At 50.2% G+C, this 17,903-nt stretch overlaps 1 protein-coding gene across 1 annotated transcript; it reads right to left on the bottom strand.

Annotated features, from left to right (window-relative positions):
- Positions 1 to 416: 416 nt before the first annotated feature.
- On the bottom strand, positions 417 to 4,923 carry LOC119397033 (toll-like receptor Tollo). The gene has a single exon (XM_037664459.2). The coding sequence runs from the start codon at positions 4,732 to 4,734 to the stop codon at positions 1,216 to 1,218; it is 3,519 nt and encodes a 1,172-aa protein (XP_037520387.1). The 5' UTR covers positions 4,735 to 4,923; the 3' UTR covers positions 417 to 1,215.
- Positions 4,924 to 17,903: the final 12,980 nt, after the last annotated feature.

Raw genomic sequence — 17,903 nt, 5'->3', positions numbered from 1 at the left:
AGGAGACACAGTAAAGTGCGCCTACTACTCGTGCTGAACATTACAGGAAACAGCCTCGTTTCCTTGGCCTGATAGTTCTGGCACCTCCTAATTTCTGCTGGGCAGCTGTGCCCAACAAAAAATGGCAGACGTGTCTGGTGTTGCCAGAGCTCGAAGAGCCCTATTTCCCCACAGTATGCAGCCAATCCGACAACTCGTATTGATATGTGAGGGGTGCGTAACGGAGGTCCTTCGTTCTGGCCAGTCATCAAGGGAAGAGCGGTTTTGAATATGAAAGTGGGCAACCAAGTCAGCGATAAAGCGGCTTTAAAGCAAACAATTAGTTCTGTCTAGACCCAAGCGTGTACTCACAAACTAGCCACTATCCACAGAAAATTGTTTCGTTTCACAGATTTCCACGTAAGAAGGGACAAAGCTTGAACATCTGCAAGTGTTCAGACACTCCGCTTTATTGCCGTAGTTGTTCCTTCCAAACTTTTTCCTGGCATCACATCCACAGCACAACTAAGTACATTATGTCAGCAGAGCAATAAAAAGGTCATCGCTACATGAATGACAGTTGTTGGCTTTATTTGTGTGCTGCTTTTATGTTGGTGCACAGTGAGGTTGCCTCTGGAAGCTGTTGTTTCAAGGTGATTGAAATTCATGTGAATTCTTTTTCAGGAGGATTGAATTGATATGAACCCGTGCAATTTACACACACTCTGAACTATCTATTTCTCTACAGGCTTTTGCAATGAATTTTTCTTTTGAGGTGTGAGCTGCAGTTGAAGAGATGAGTCATTTTTTATTACCTTCACAGGGTGCCTCTGAACAAACTCCTCGTAATGTCCAGGATAGAGACAATTTTTGTCGAGGATACATATGCTGTAGTGTGATGAGGGCACTTAAATAAGTATAAATAAATATCGGCGACACAAGGCGACATTCAAATCGCACCATTTTGCTCAGAATTCAAGCTAGGCAGTCTTCCGCAATGTGTGCATAGGAATGTACATCACAGTTCAGTTCCGCTCATGGTAGTCATTCAGAAATAAAAATGCTATATTACACGTGTATGTACATGACCCCTCCCCATATGTCACCACCAGTGTTTAAGAAAGAAGGAGTTCGTCGAAGATGTTTTTACCTGCGACTTGACTTAGATGACGGGGGCGTAATCCACCATGAGGAGGCACACACACACACACTTGGCACACACACACACACGCGGCGTCAGATGTGCACGCTGGCTACGTCGCTGCGGGCGGCCACCTTGCGGTGCCGCGTGTCCGGCAGTGCGTAGCGCAGCTTGTCCCAGAACCTCTTTTCGCCCCAGCGCAGGAAAGTGCTGGACTTGAGCCAGAGCCGAATGTCCGGGTCCAGCTCCTTGAACGAGACGCGGCCGAGGAAGATGACGACCAGGCTGCGCCGCCGCACCCCGTGGTGGGTGGACTTGAACTCGTACCGGCACCACTCGCTCTTCAGGAAGTGCTCCGAGAGGATCACTATAGTCCGCCGGCTGCTCTCCACGGCCTCGCTTATGGCGTCCGTCAGGTACCCGCCCGCCATGGGCAGGTCGCGGTAGTGAAGGCACAGTCGGTACGCCGGGCTGCCGCACTCCAGCTCGGGCGCCAGGATCTGCGCGACGAACGCCTCGTCTTTCTTGCTGTACGAGACGAACGCGTCGAACAGCTTCTCCTCCTCCGCTTCGGCGCGCTGGAACACGCGCACGCCGCACCGGGTGTACAGCCAGACGCTCATGGGGCGGCGGTACGCCAGGCCTACGCACACCAGGCACACCAGCGCGAGCAGCAGCACACCCGCCACCACCAGCACGGGCAGGAGCAGCGGGTGGCGCCCGTGCTGACCGCCGCTCGCCTCCTCGGACGCATTGGTGCACGAGGTGGCATTGTTCCAGAGGGGCAGCACGGCCGTCTCGTTGTGCACGCAGTGGACACTGAACAAGTCCCGCACCCGGTCCCCCACGAAGTCGGCCAACTCGTGCACGAAGCGACACTCGCACGTCCACGGGTTGTCGGCCAGCCGCACGTCGCTCAGCTCGGCCAGGCTGGCGGGCAGGGCCATCTGGACGATGTAGTTGTGGTCCAGGTGCAGCACTCGCAGAGACCGGAGAGCGGCGAACGTGGCGTTGCCGATGCTCGCCAGCTGGTTGTGCGAGAGATACAGTTCCCTCAGCTCCCCGAGCCCGTCGAACTCGAATCCGTGCAGCGTGGCCAGTCGGTTGCGCTCCAGCCGCAGCACCCGGAGCGTACGCAAACCGCTGAACGTTCGGTTGTTGATGGTGTGCACGTTACTGCTGTTCAGGTGCAGCACCTTCATGTTCTTGCGACCGATGTAGGTGTGGCTAGACAACGTGGGTATGTCGTTACCGTCCAGGTACAGCTCGGTCACGTCCATCGGCAGCTGCTTGGGGACAGCGCCGTGCGCTCGGCCGCTGCAGTCCACGATGTTTGTGTTCCAGCTCTGGTCGTAGTAACAGGTGCAGTTGTCTGGGCATACCATCTCACAGTCGCAAGCGTCGAAGTCGCAGCAGTGGCAGAGCGCGAAGCAGTGGTTGCGGTAGCGGCACAGGAACTCGGACGACTGCGCCTCCACCAGCGGCAGGGCGGCCCTCCGGCGGCCGAAGCTGAGCCGGCACACGACGTCGGCCAGGTCGACCACGCGCGGGTACTGCCGCGAGTCGTCCAGGCTGCCCAAGCGCTGCAGCCACTCCATGTGGCAGTCGCATAGGTACGGGTTGCCGGCCACCATGAACTGCGGAAGCGGCCGGCTGGCGGGCACCTCGCTGAGCCGGAACATGGTCATGTCAAGCGTGTCCAGCCGGTTGTCCGTCAAGTCGACGCGCGTCAGGTTCTGTTTGCCGAGGAAGGTGAAGGGCTGAAGGCGGCGCAGCTGGTTTCCCTTCAGGAAGACAATCTCGATGCCGTTGGGCAAGGAGGACGAGTCGAGCTCGGTGAGCCGGTTGTGCGACACGTCCAGCGTCCTCAGCTTCAAAATGGACTCCAGCTCAAAGTAGTTCCCCAACGCCTCTACCTGATTGTCGTGGATGTCGAGCCACTGCAGGCCGATGGGAATGAGCGCATAGTCGAACCATCGCACACGATTGGCCGAGATGTTGAGCATGATGAGGTCGTGCAGGTTACTAAAAAGGCCATTCACGTCGTCCAAGAAATTCGAGTCTAAGCGCAACGCGTGCAGGTCGGGGACATCGTCGAATGTGCCTTGTTCGATGGACTGAATTCCATTGCGAGCCAAGTTGAGTATGCGCAGGGACGGCAGCTCGCGGAAGGCACCTTGGCTCAGGTTGCCGATGTGGTTGCCCATCAGGTTGAGGCCGTACAGCTGGCGCAGCCCCTGGTAGGAAGCGTTGTGGATGTCCGAGATGACGTTGTCGGCCACGTCGAGCGAGCGAAGCAGCTGCAGCGTCTGCACCACCCGGGGCACGGCCGGCAGCCGGTTTCCGGCCAGGATGATCTCTTGCAGGTTGGACGCGTTGTGGAAGGCGTCCGCTGCCAGGGACTCGAGCCGGTTGTGGTCCACGTACAGCCCGCCGAGCGACGACAGCCCCGAGAAGGTGTGACTAGCCACGCGCGTGAGCCGGTTGTGGCTTAGGACTAGCGTGTGCAGGTTGTAGAGCGAGCTGAAAGCCGCGTCGGCCACGGACTCGATCAGGTTGTGCTGCAGGTCGAGCGTTTGCAAGTTGTGCAGAGACCGAAACGCGGCCCCGTCCAGCCTGGTGAGCCGGTTGTGCGACAGATCGAGCGCCGCGAGACGCGTCAGGTCGGCCAGGGTCTGGGGCTGTGCGAGCCAGCCGGAAGCGAGCTGGTTGTGCGCCAGGTCGAGCATCGTCAACTGATGCAGGCCCGCGAACAGAGCCGGGGGCAGAGCGCTCAGCGAGTTGTTCCGCAGGTAAAGCTCGGCCAGCGACGCCTCGGCCGGCTGCAGGAACCGCGGCGGCAGGCCGACGAGCGCGTTGTGCGCCAGGTCGAGGCTCTGCAGCCGCGAAAGGCCCAACAGGGCCCCTTGTTCGGCGCGCGCGATCTGGTTGTGGTCGAGCTTGAGGTGGCGCAGTTGGCGCAGCGAGGCGAACGCCTTTTCGGGCAGCAGGCGCAGCTTGTTGTGGGCCGCGTCCAGCTTGTGCAGAAGCGGAGAACAGCGCGTCTCCGCGAATCCCATCCGAGTGGCGTCCGCGAAACGGTTGTGCGTCACGTTGAGCAGCGCGAGTTGGACGAGGGGACAGAGGATCGATGGCGGCAAGTAGTCCATGTTGTTGCGGCTCAGGTCGAGCGCGACGAGCTGCTGCAGGGGCGCCAGGCTGTCGGCCGCGAGGCGCAGCGACATTCCCCACTCGGTGCTGTGCGTGCGCAGGCTCAGGTTGTGCAGCTCGCCGAGGCCGGAGAAGGCGAGCGCCGGCACGCTGCTCACCTTGCAGCGCTCGATGGCGAGCGAGCGCAGCCCGCTCAGGTGGCCGAACGAGCCGTTGCTCAGCTCGCTCGGCACGAGCAAGTCGTCGCATCGCACCGTGAGCCGCGCCGTGTGTCCCGGCTGGATGAGGCTGAAGTTGGTCGGTTCGGGGCCGCCGCTCAGGGAGCGCACGGCGCAGGTGAGCGCCACTCCGGTGGCGTCCAGCGGCTCCCAGCGGCAGTCCTCGGGGGCCACGTAGCGAGCCGCGACGCTGGGCTGCACGCCCAGCCACCAGAGCAGCAGCAGGGCCAGCACAGCCCGCCTCATCGCGTTGGCCGCATAGTCACCCGGCGGCGGCACATCACACTCCGCTGGCCTCCTCCTCGACTGGAATGACCGGTTGGCGCGTCGCCGGGGTGCTGGGTCGGCCTCACTGCGCCCACCCAGGGGGAGGCCGGCTGCTGCTCAGCCCGCCGCCGCCGCGCACCCCTCGTCGACCTGCGAGGGAATTTCTTTGTTCACCTCCGCCAGTGTGACCACCGATCCCTGCTTTCTGGGCTGGCCTTTGTGCGGTGCAAGAAATGACGCGCAAACCCCCTCTGGTTACGGTACGAGCAGCGACCACATTTGCGCCTGTTCGCGTTACCAGTACCAGCGCCTCCTCTACGTTTTAGGAGGCGTTGCCTGTACTCGGGAATTCTGCGAAAGATCCCGCTGTAGAATTAACGCAGTAATTTGTGGCCAGAAGACACTGAGAACGCGACAGTCGTAGAAAACCTCATCTATGGGTCACATCCCGCCTTCACATCACTGTCATTTCGGGCAACATCTTTTTTGATTTGGAGAGTGCTTTTCGCGTGACGTAGCCGTTCCAAAACGGATGATTGAAAAAAAATTACCAGCACTTATCGGTATTGGTTATTTGTGGATCAAAAACTTATGTAAGTACGATCCCACGCCTACCTTTGCCGAAGAAGACGTCTTTATAAACTCTGAGTTTGACTTGGTGAAAGGTAATTTCTACCAACACAGTCCTAAATGAAAAAGAAATTATTTTGCATTGTTTTGAAAAGCTGCTTTGCATTTTTGTTGACTTGAAGAAAGCTTTTGGTTGGTGTGAAAGCATCATAAATAGAATCAACGGCACTAATCCATAATTACCTATAAGTTATTGTTGAACACTTTGAAAAGCATGCCTGATCAAATGTCGCTTCCGTGCGGCTTCCGAAGGACACATCGAGATAACTGGCTCGGCAGTGCCGCCCCCGAGCAATCTGATCTGGTTATCGGCGATATATATTGATGACGTAGGCGTGATGTAATTGATAAAAGTGTGTTCATTTCATGTGGAAATTAACGGCAACAAAATGCTTTAAAGACTCTCATTGCAGCGATGACGTCGCAGAATATAAAATGTAGAAATTTCGATTTAGACAGCTGTCTGATGTCTACCGTGTTTCCAACTGATCGAAAAGAATGAAAAATGTATTGCGCCGAAATATAGAACGCCGAAACCGTTATCTGGGTCGCATTTCCCCGCAGTCGTTTACTGCACTCACAAACATATTCGAGCACAGAAATTATGACGGAAAGTCTGTTCTCGCCTGAGCTTCTGCGCAAAAGAGCTCTCGTGGTGGTTATGGTGTGGAACGAATTGCCCAGGGGCGTAGCCAGAAATTTTTTCGGGGGGAGGGGGGGTTTCAACCATACATTATGTATGTTCGTGCGTGCGTTTGTATGTGTGCATGTATATATATGCAAGCAAAACTGAAAAATTTCGGGGGGAGTTTGACCCCCCCCCAACCCCCCCCCCCCTTGGCTACGCCCCTGGAATTGTCTGTGTTCTTAGATTTAAGTGCACCTCAAAGAAATTTCCGAAGCCCTCCAGTACGGCCAGCCAGACATATTTCTCGGGGGGGGGGGGGGGGGGTCAAACGTACTGTATGTATGTTCGTGCGTGCGTTTGTATGTGTGCATGTATATACCAAGGCTTCTCGGTTTTTAGACGGCAGCACCTGCAGTCCGCTTTCCTTTTTTATGTGCTGGTAGAAGAAGTACAGAAACAGTGGGGGTTCTGGCAGGGCTCTTCAAATCAGCTCATCTTCCAGGGCCGGGCCATTTGCGCAGTAAAAAGGAAAAGCAAGCGCAAAATAACTAGGCAAGTTCGTTTGCCGTCCACAAGTGTTGAAGATTGGGCGAGTTGGTTCGTCGTGCTTGAACTGGTATAGCGCATTACGGAGAAGAAGAAACGGCCGAGCAGACCGACACAAGAGGACATAGCGCTCTGTCCTCTTGTGTCGGTCTGCTCGGCCGTTTCTTCTTCTCTGTAATGCGCTATACCAGTTCAAGTTCGTTTGCCGCATATTTGTGCATTGGAGACGGGCGGCATTGGTTGCGTGTGCAGAAGCGGGCATTGTCCGAGACAGCCTTTCAAATGCGAAGCATTTCCTGGGGGGGGGGGGGGGGGGGGGCGAATCTTTGGCGCTTTGAGCGTTTCTTTTCTTTCTTATCTATCTATCTATCTATCTATCTATCTATCTATCTATCTATCTATCTATCTATCTATCTATCTATCTATCTATCTATCTATCTATCTATCTAGCCGCCTACGTCTGGGTGCTCTCGTGATCCCCTCTTTAACTTGGTGCAGACCAAAATTAGCGTGGGAGGGTAAGAGGACGTGACGAATATGACTGCCTGGTCATGACATGAATGACGGGAAAATCCGGTCGCGTACGTCGTCAAACGTATAAAACACAGTATGGTTGGCAGTTACTAGAAAATGATTTGCCACGACTTCTAAATAATTTATGCAGAAAGAACATTATTCTAGAAAACATTACAAAAAAGCAATTTTTGAACATTTCCTTTACGAAGATGCTTAGTATTCCTAAATAAATGCATTGTTTCTTGCACATAACAAAGCAGAAAACTGGGCGAGTTGGTATGTATTCATCGTCACAGGATAGCGCGCACTTACAACGGGGACAAAGGGAGAAGAACACGACAACACAAGCACTAACTTTCAACTAAAGTTTATTCAAGGAAAAACGGAAGAGAAGAAAATAACACAAAATACCGCGCATGCGTCACTGCGCAGAAAACATAACTAAATTATAAGCCACACATAATATCAAAGCCTAACAACATGCCAGACGTCATTATCTGTTAGTGCCAGACGTCATTGGCACTAACAGATAAAGAACTGTCTTTTCTTGGCCACACTGATTAGCGCCTTGCAACGGTGAACAGATTGGTTATCAACTACCATGTTGTTAGGCTTTGATATTATGTGTGGCTTATAATTTAGTTATGTTTTCTGCGCAGTGACGCATGCGCGGTATTTTGTGTTATTTTCTTCTCTTCCGTTTTTCCTTGAATAAACTTTAGTTGAAAGTTAGCGCTTGTGTTGTCGTGTTCTCCCTTTGTCCCCCTTGTAAGTGCGCGCTATCCTGTGACGATGCATTGTTTCTTGTTTGATTAAAGTATTTACCTAATGTGGTTACGTCACTTTTTTATAACATGATGACCATGTATTCTGATTACATTGTAGCTGATGTTTCATTTTGCCGTCTTTCATTTTGTATCCGCGACATAAATCACGGAGTTGTATTATAATGTTCTTTTTTCTGTTGTTGGTGCTTATTGTAGCAGTTGCTTGTATTGTTTAAGCTTATATTGTATTACGGCTTTCCACTGTGCGATTTGTTTAGGTTTTCTTTTTACTTTATGCCTTCTTTTCATGCTGCTGCGATACCGCCAAGGTGTTTGTTTCTTAAACACACTATCGAAAGATAGTTTTTACCGCGGGCTCCTCGGCTATCACGTCTTGTTTTGATGGCGAAAGTAAATTGAATTGAATTTACAAACCCTTTCCTCCAGACACATGTGGTGCATACCCGTTTACCACGGGCCATGGTATATGGGTATGCTCCATAGGTGATTGAAAGTTTATATCTACCAAAGAACGGCGACAACAGACATTGGTAAAAACCAGTGTCGTATGCGTTACCGAAAAACAGTAACTAAATACGTCACTCGTTACACTAAAGAAAAAGGAACGCGTTACCGCCCTACGTTACCCACAAAAAAAGTTAACGCGTTACCGTTACCGTTACTGCAAAAAAGTAACGAACGTTACTTCTGCCGTTACTCCATAGTCAGAAATCTCAATCAGTACGTCTTCGCAGCAGGAACGTACCATAGCAACTTTATAAAGCTCTTATTTATATTTCCCATAAAAGTTCTAGCCGAAAGAACAATTTTACTCGAAGTACTGATTTAATTTTAACGACAATAATTTGCACAAATGCTTTGTACCTTGGCAGTACTGCCTGAAGTTGCCTGTATAGTTAATGTGACGGCTTCTGACTATGCGGAAGTCATTTTTTCGCAGTGGGACAACAAAATAAAAGTGATCGATTTCATCGTCGACGTTCTCCGCATAAAACATCACTGAGCAAATTTGCAGTAATTACGACGGCGCGCTTTTACTTACAAAATAAATGCGCAAATTTTTTAGCAGTAAAGAAATTCTTAAATGGAATAAATCTAGGGAAAAGTATTTGCGCGCATGGACGTTCTTTTTTTTTAATTTAACTTGTATTATTACCACGAATACGGCGTTTGTGTATGTGAAGGTGTTTAGCGTTAGCCTCGCTCGCACGAATTCAATAACTAGAAACGTAGTCGCAGTTGCAGACAGCAAGAAGCATAACTAATTTTGAATACTGAATTTATGAACAGTGCTAGAGTATTGCAGGGACAACCTCCTAATGAAACTACTAAATGCTGAATGTAAGCAACAGCTGCATTTCAAAGCTGTCATCGTACAGCTTGACTCGCTTCTTAGCGAATACGTCCGCACATATATGCTAAATAGGAGCTCGAGGGATGCGCTATATGGTACTCGTGTAATCACTGTCAGGAAGAGCTGGTGAACGCGCGGAAAGTTTTCCTTGAACCCGCTCAACGCAATGTCATGCGGCACAAACGGTACTGAGACAGTCTCTCATCTTCACACGGCGATGATGTCAAGAAGGCACTTCCGAAGAAGTCATCCTCCGCTGTGTTGGAGCTCACACCTAGCCTTGACGTCCGTAAGCCGAGGAAATCTCGAGAGCTCACTTTTGACGGATACGAGGACTGCATTTCACTTCACTTCATCGATAATCAACGACAACTTGAAACTCCATAGCCAATCAACGACAACTGAAACTCGATAGCAAGGTAGCCGAAACTATAGCAGGTTCGTTTAATAAATTTCGGCAGTTTGCTCCCCATTGCAATTTCCCACACGGAAAAAAGGACCCCGTGCGGGATCGCTTTGTCAACGATTGGCGGGCCGACAGCAGTCTGCCGCAGCGACAAAATAACTGTAGCGAGTATGAATGACGAGAGAGGGACAAAATAACGCCGGGACGAGCTCTGAAAAAGGCGCTCCTACAAGACGAACTAATTGTGTATAAGACTGCGAGGATAACGGAAATGAAAAGTAACGAGTAACGTGAGACCTCACGTTACCGAAAAATAGTAACGAAAGTACGTTACCCGTTACAGTTCCGAAATAGTAACGAGTACGTTACTAAGTTACTGAAAAAAGTAACGCGTTACCGGTAACGCCGTTACTTGTAATGCGTTACCGCCAACACTGGTAAAAACCGACACCTGCAGCGTTGACCCGACAAATGCAAAGAATAAGAATTATGATCTCAGCAGGAATCGAGCCCAAGCATTCTGCGTGGCAGTCAGGTATTCTGCCACAGAGCCATGCCAGGTCTGGAAACTGCTTTGGAAAAACACCCTGCGCAAGCGTAATGTCGGTGCAACGTCAATTGTGGTTGTGATGCTGGCTATCTAATTTCATTACAAAGCAATAAGCGCTACATATGTACTCCTACGATGCAGGCGTCATATCAGGTTAACGTCTGGGATTCCAGTGTTGGCTCCGCTTTTATAGCAGTCTAATAGACATTTCATTTGTTCCTATGATTCAGCAAGCCATATATTCAAGCGTTGCTCGACCCAGGATCAATATGCTAACGAAAGTTACGTACAATATTCACATCATCGCGCCATAAAGTGCACTGCTTCAATAATACTGACGTATGTGCTCTAACGTGAGTGCTGACGTTACTTCACACCATAAGTTACCCTTTAAACTCAATTGTTGTCGACGTGCCTGGTAAGCCCACGGTGTGCGCACTTACTAAAACACGTCGATCCATCCCGTAACTCTTGACTCAAAGCAAAAAAAAAGAGAAAGAAATGCGGCATAGAACTACTCCCTGACTGCTTCGCATGAAACCGATTCGCACACGGTGGGGGATTTGCCGAATTTGTGTTTTCTTTTTTTGCCGCTCAATACAGGCCCGTAGCCAGCCCCCCCCCCCCCCCCCGAAATTTTTCTGATACATGGTGTTTTACCGAAAATAAATAATGAAAATAGGCGTTTTTCTCAAATAGTCAAGGCTTTCAGCAAGTGCCCCCCCCCCCAAAAAAAAAAAAAAAAATTCCTGGCTACGGGCCTGGCTCAATATATCCGTGAAAGTGATCTGAGCAAATGATGTTAAAAGCGGGCAAGAAATCGATGCAGGGCAAATAAAAAACGGAAGGTCGTTCGCCGTCTCATTCCACGCCATGCATCTCAAATGCATTCGAAAAAAATCGTGCTCACTTAGTGCACTTATTTCGGAGAGAGAAAAAAAATTTTGGTCACGTGGGAGCCTTCGGAATTTCGCAGTGAATGAGAAAATTTATTCCCAGAATATCGTTCCCCTTTGCAATAACAATTTCTTGTTAAGCAAAGGCGTTTGTGTAAGGTGTTCGGTGTATCGCTGCAATTTTTCTCACGCCTCCAGAAATTTTGTCAAATTATTGCTTGTTTGCATTTTTGCTCTCCTTGGTATGTGTATCGAGCGTGTAATGTGCAACTGCAACTGCGCATGCGTATCAGCCATGGTGTCCCTTTATATGCGCGAGCCTTACCTGAATAAAGGTCTTTCGTTTGGTCGCATTCGCACTTGATACATGGTGTCAGAAGTGGCTCGCTTCCTGGGGGGCGGAACCTGACTTGTTTGTACAACGCGGGCCCACGAGAAGATGGAATGAGTGAAGCCTCCGGATCCCCTGCTCCTAGCCGGCAACATCTCGAAAAACTGGGACCGTTTCAAACAGAAGTTTGACCTGTTTCTTACGGCAACGGAATCTCAAAAGGAACCGAGGTCAGAAGCCGCAAAGACAGCTCTGCTGCTGAGTGCTGCAGGTGATGACGCACTGGAGGTATTTAATAACTTTACATTTCTGGAGAGCGAAAACAAAGAGGACTATGCCACAGTTCTCAAGAAATTCCAAGAGCAGCAGAATGAGGTTCATGAACGTTTCGTTCAAGGACGTGGGAGGCCAAGCTCGCCCTCGAGGACCCGGAAGACCAGCGACAACTTGTCATCAGGGCCAATAGGGCAGTTGCAGCCAGAGGGTTCCTGGACTAGGGAGCCCTCCCACCTTAGGGTGATACCGAGCATTGCTCGGAACACTGTTTCACAAATAAACGTTTATTTCTCTCTCTCTCTCTCTCTCTCTCGCATTTAAATTACCAATGTCTGTTCTCGCTGTTCCCGAGTAGATATAAACTGCCAATCACCTGTGGCGCATACCCGTACACCGCGGCCCGTGGTAAACGGGTATGCGCCACACGTGTCTGGAGGAAGGGGTTTGACCACGTACGCGACAGGATTTTCACGTTATTCATGTCATGACCCGACAGTAATATTCGTCAAGTCCTCTTACCCTCCCATGCCAGTTTTGGTCTACACCAAGTTAAGGGCATTAAGGGGGCGGTCATGAGAGCACCCAGACGTGTAGGCGGCTAGATAGATAGATAGAAACGGTCAAAGTGCCAAAGGTTCGCTAAGAAATGCTTCGCATTTAAAAACACAGACGCCGCTTTGAGCTCCCCGTGACGACACTGATTTTGAGGGTGTCTGCTGGAGAGCCTACCTAATCGTTTGTCGGTGAAAATTGTTTGCATCACATTCTGAGAGATCCAAAGTCTTAAGACTGCAAGTTTCACTGAACACTGTGGCCAAAATACGCAGACTTTCAAGTTCGTGACGTCACACTGACGTTCACGTGCGCAAGTTTCGGGCCGACATTCAAACTCCGACCTTAATTTTTTCTCGCAATAATTATGCTATCATGGCGTAATTAGGGACAGTCCTGAAAGAATAATTTATGCAAGAAAATAATATTCCCCACTGGCGCACATTCACGATGGGAAACCTACATGAACCGGTTTCCGCCGGAAAAAAGACTTTCGGCGTGGAGGGCCGCTGTCGCCTGCTCTTTCACGGCCATTCTGGAGCTGTAAACATTCGGCAGAAGTCTGCCTGGTTGGGTAATAGACTAACGGCGAAAAAGAGAACCCGACGTTTCGAAGCCCGACCGGCTTCTTCTTCGGGGGTGAGAGACGCACGGCACTTGTATACGCCTCCTTGCCGACACTCGTCGCAAGCCTCGCTTACAGCAACGCAACTGGAACTTCTGCTTGACGGCAAGGAAGGCGCGAGCCGCTTACGAGCCCAGACATTGCTTGTTGCTCGGGAGAGCATCGACGCGGTTAAGCTTACTGAAGTACAAAAAAGACGCATACCATTAGGGAAGGATTGAAGACAGAACAGAAAAAGGGCGTCACTCGCAACTGACTTGAGTCTCAGAAAAGCAGCGACATATAGCCGCAACAACCATGCGCAAAGCACCTCAGGCGCCCGTTAAAATAAGGATCGAAAGAAACTAAGCCCGCCATAGCACGCAGAGTGTGTGTCACATTCTCCTTATCGCGTGTATTTTGACGAGCGTGTGATGTGGTTGCATGCCGCTGAGAGTGAAGTTTTCGTCTTGAATCGTTCCTTCGGCAAGCACCGACTAGCTCAAGGACGAGTTTTACTCAACGCGGTCAAGCTTTAAAGCGTTTTCCGAGCGAAGCTTGTATTGTTTCACAAGTGTCGTTGGCGTTGTATATAGGTGTGGCCGCCAAAAATAAAATTAAATTAAAAGAAAACCCGGCGCCCGCGAATAAATGCGGACCTCGAAGGTTAGGCGTGCTCCGTTCACACGCGCCGTTTCCAATAACAGATGTCCTCTCTGCGATCAGCCGTTTCTGCAGATACGGCAGTCTGACCCGGGGCGCCACGTGTCATTGTTTCCCGGACCGCTGTACAACCACGGAATGCGTTGCGCTGATGTATAACCACGTGTATGACTGCAACGAAAGGAAGAAGACCCACGCAATCTCCCGATGGGGCCTTGTGCTACTCCAAGAAATTAGTAGCAGAAGGGCGCCACTTGGTGGTTTGTCGCAATAAATGACGCCTCTTGAGTAAAAAAAACTAGCACTTGTTCCGTGCACGAATAAAACCGATGAGCGAAGCTCCTTAGAAATGGGACGCATGCGCCTGGTCTCGCGGCTGGCTTTCATGAAGGCGGTACGGTGGGGAGAGCGTCTGCTGCGCTCGGTGGCGTTAACGACTGAGCGAGGGCGGCGCGCGCAGCGCAGGGAGAGGGAGACAGGTGGGAGAGGGGTGCGAGCGCTGATGCGGCGGGGAGCTTCGACGGCGGCGACGGATCGCCGCCCGCAGCGTTAGGGAGCAAGGATTGGGGCTAGAGCAACTCGGCCCGTGCCCGGGACTCGTTCAAATTTACCCGCCCGAGCCCAGCCCGGCGACTAAAAGCGACAGCCGGACCCGGCCCGCCCCGGCCCGACCCGGCCCGACCAGATATCGGGCCGGACAGAGGCCCGAGCCAATAATCTATGTGGTTTTGCCCGGACATAGAATCGACCGCAAGGCTTTTTAAGTGGCAAATATCTATGCACGCTTGGCGCATGCTTTGCTAGCAAGTATACCTTAACCTACGGTACTTTCTTGTAAAAAGGGGCTGGCTCACCGTGGAAACAGTTAAGCGGACATATTGGGCACGATGAACGTTTGTTCGGCAGTGGTATACTGTACTTGATTTTCTGCGAATACAGTCGGGATCATCAAGAGCATTTTGTAGGAGATATTGTCGGAAGAAAAGTGATTTGCAGCTTGAGTCCGGTTTCAATAAGGAGCGCAATAAGTACAGAGGGGGGCAGAGAACAGAACGTTCTCTTCACTTTGTTTTTATTGCGCTCTCTATTGAAATTTAAATGGGCACGAAAGTGAAACAGTGAATCGACTTAGATTGATAAATTGTACTCTGAGAAATCTAATGTCGTTAATTTCACTAACACAAATGCATTAATGAAGGCGAAAACCAAGGTCAAAGTTTCATTTTTAAGTTTCGCGCCAAAATCTCCACGCGTGACAACACGGATTTCAAAATTTTCGTATTTTGGCGACTTTGGCTTGTCGAAATTTCCTGAAGCTTCGTATGTTAAGTCCATGGCCTCCTCGAAAGACAATGCACTTCATTCTTACCGAGTAGGAACTACGTCAACGCCGTCAAATTCTATGGCGTCTCGGTGTTTGGTGCGGGAATTTCAAGGTGGCGTCACCAGCCGTAATTTTTTTTTGCGCGTTTTGTCGCTTACCATGCGTCTTCTCGCGGCAGGCGTCTTGAATTGTGAAAGAGTAATTTACTACTAACATTGTTCTTCTCTTTAGTGTCCCTTTAAAGCGTGCTGTAACGACAAAGCCAACCGTGCACCCTTCTGTATATCTAGCACATATATCTTCATCATAGTGGCACCTTGCCACATCAAGAGAAATAGAGGAAGAAAGCCAAATTTATTACATTCGTTGTAAATACACTACCCTAGACAAAAATGATAACGAACCGCGCGCACCACGTGTACTTTGGAAATATGTATAAGAAGCCGAATGAAAAAAAAAAAAAACTATTTGTCACAGCATTCTTTTCATATATCACACCACTGCCATTATATACAGTATATAAGTTTTCTTGGCATAGTTTGTAGTTTATCTGCTCCCATGTTATTGTACAAAAAATAAAATTACAAAGAGATTCCGCTATAAGCACGCCATGCGCCGTTGCATCACATGTCCTGCCGCGCTGAAGTTTCTTGCACTGCTTGCGCTGGCCGCAGGGGCGCACATCTGCCTTGCGAAATGTGAAGGCGTCGGCAGTCGTAGTTTTTAATTTCCACCACTGGAGCAAATTTAGGATATCTTTTTTAAACCTCTGCAGAATGAAAATAGCTGTTCAAGCCAGATATTTCGTCAAGCGAATATACTTTGCCTACCTGAATATGCATGTTTAATGGACTTATGCTATTCATGCACATTCCCACGCTGTTGTGGCAGTATCATGTAGCTCGCGCACTACATATATAGTGCAGGGGTCTCAAACACGGCCCGCGGACCTCTTTCTAGCGGCCTGCGGCCCGCACATGACTGTCTTCGTCCCATTTTTTTTTTTATTTATAAGTACGTTCTTGAGCTACACAGGCGTGGCAGGCCTAAATGATTCTTTTTTTCGTGAGGCACCGCCTGCAGCCACCATGTAGTGATGCATAACCGTGAAACAAAGCTCTATATTGCAGAATTGGCGTCCAGATTTTAGTCATTTTGGAGACAGGTATCGATATGTTGGTGGAATCTTGCCGCCGAATACCTTTCAGAAATCATTCATATATGAAATATTAAAAATATCTTTCAAATGGCAACGTCAGCCTACTCCTACACCTCCCCCCCCACTCCTACCTTCGTCTATGTTCTGGCCATTGCGGAAGTAAATTTTCGTGAATGCGGCCCGTTAGCTGAGGCGAGTTTGAGACCCCCGATATAGCGGAACAAGACGAAAGCTCAGACGCTAACAATGTGGGCACACGAAGCAGGCTGTGCATGTCCATCTTGCGTCACATGACCTCTGGCAGCCGAGACGGAGCTACGGATTTTATGCAACGAGACTCGGTGCAGTCTTCTCTTTTAGTGGAGGGCTGGAACTTTCAAGAACGTTTCCCCGCCTTTGAGCTCCGTGATCGCACTTGCGATGATAAGTTATATGTATAAATTCATTATACTACATTTATTACGGCGATTACAGAATAACATTTGGGATATAAAATATTAACGAACGCAAATAAAGTAAAAATATAGTGAGATGTTAACTACATAAGCGCCTGGTCTATTTACTTTTAGCTCGCCCGTTTCAGATAAATCAAATAGCCCCATATGCAAGAAGCACAAGAAGATCAGTACTTGTCGCTCATAAAACTTCTCCAACTAGCTTGCCCCACATAAAAAAAAATCATTTTGTCGAGATCAAATGTGAAACGTGTATGTACGCGCAACGTATGAGGAACACACTTGAAGGGACACTAAAGAAAAAAAGCAATTCTATTATCAGTAAATTACTCTTAAAATTCCATAATCACCACGCTCGCTGCGAAAATGGTCTTGGTAAGCGCGAAAACGCGCAAAAAGAAAATGCGGGTACCGACTCCACCTTGATAATCGTGCAACAAACACCGTGATGTCATAGGTTCTGACGGCTTCGACTGGGATCTACGTAGTCCCTAATCGGTAAAAAGTACATTGACCTCTGAGAGGGCCATAGACTTGACATAACAAGTTTCAAGAAGTTTCTTTGACCCAATGTCTCCAAAATACGGCAAATACAGCTTGAAATCCGTGACGTCACACGCGGAGATCTCAGCGTGAAATTTAAAAATTGAACTTTGCCCTTGAGTTTCTCCTTACGATGATGAAACTGATTACATTCGAGCTCTCAGAGAACACTTTATCAGTCTTAACCGATTCATTGTATCACTTTAGTGTCCCTTTTAAAACTGAGCAAAGTCCCAGCCCAGCCCGGCCCGAACCGAGCCCGCCACCTCAAACCCGGGCTCGGCCCTAAGCCCGGAGCTTCAGACCCGAGCCCGGCCCGGGCCCGCCATGAAAGCTACTTTACCCGGCCCGGGTTTTCGGGTAGGCCCGAGCCCGTGCAGTGCTCTAATTGGAGCCCCAAGGAGCTTGGGGACCCAAGAAGCTTGCGAGCCGCCAGGGCGCATGCGCAGAACCCAAGCCGCTCTTGCGCTCGCGTTGGCCCAAGACGCAAAAATCGAAAACTAGCGTGGGTCCCCAAGGTGTCTTGGGTCACCAGCGAGACGACGCAGACGCAACGCGCGCCACGACGCAGTATGAACCGCGTCTCGCATGATTTCAATTTCGCAACCTGTGGCGCTCCGTGCGCTTGACCCAACGCAGCCTGCGTTCGGCCCAATTCTCACTCTGCTGATCATAGGCGTGCGCAGGGTCCCCCTCCAGTTGGGGGAGGGGGGGGCGAAGGTTCGCTGCAGCGCCCCCCCTCCCAATTATTTCAATGTATGGCGCTGACATTGCGCCCCCCCCCCTCGAGTCGCAGCCCCCCTCCCTATTATGTGAATGTGTGGGGCTGACTTTGCGCCCCCCCCCCCTCTGCGGGCCTAAGGAGCTTCGCTCCTAAAAAATTACTCCAAGCTTCTTAATTGATTTGGTCATTGCAATTTTGTATGG

This window comes from Rhipicephalus sanguineus, chromosome 6, assembly GCF_013339695.2.
Source record: "Rhipicephalus sanguineus isolate Rsan-2018 chromosome 6, BIME_Rsan_1.4, whole genome shotgun sequence".
In the NCBI taxonomy this organism is placed as follows: domain Eukaryota; kingdom Metazoa; phylum Arthropoda; class Arachnida; order Ixodida; family Ixodidae; genus Rhipicephalus; species Rhipicephalus sanguineus.
The sequence above is the reverse complement of the archived record's forward strand: the minus strand, read 5'-3'. Positions and strand labels throughout refer to the sequence as shown.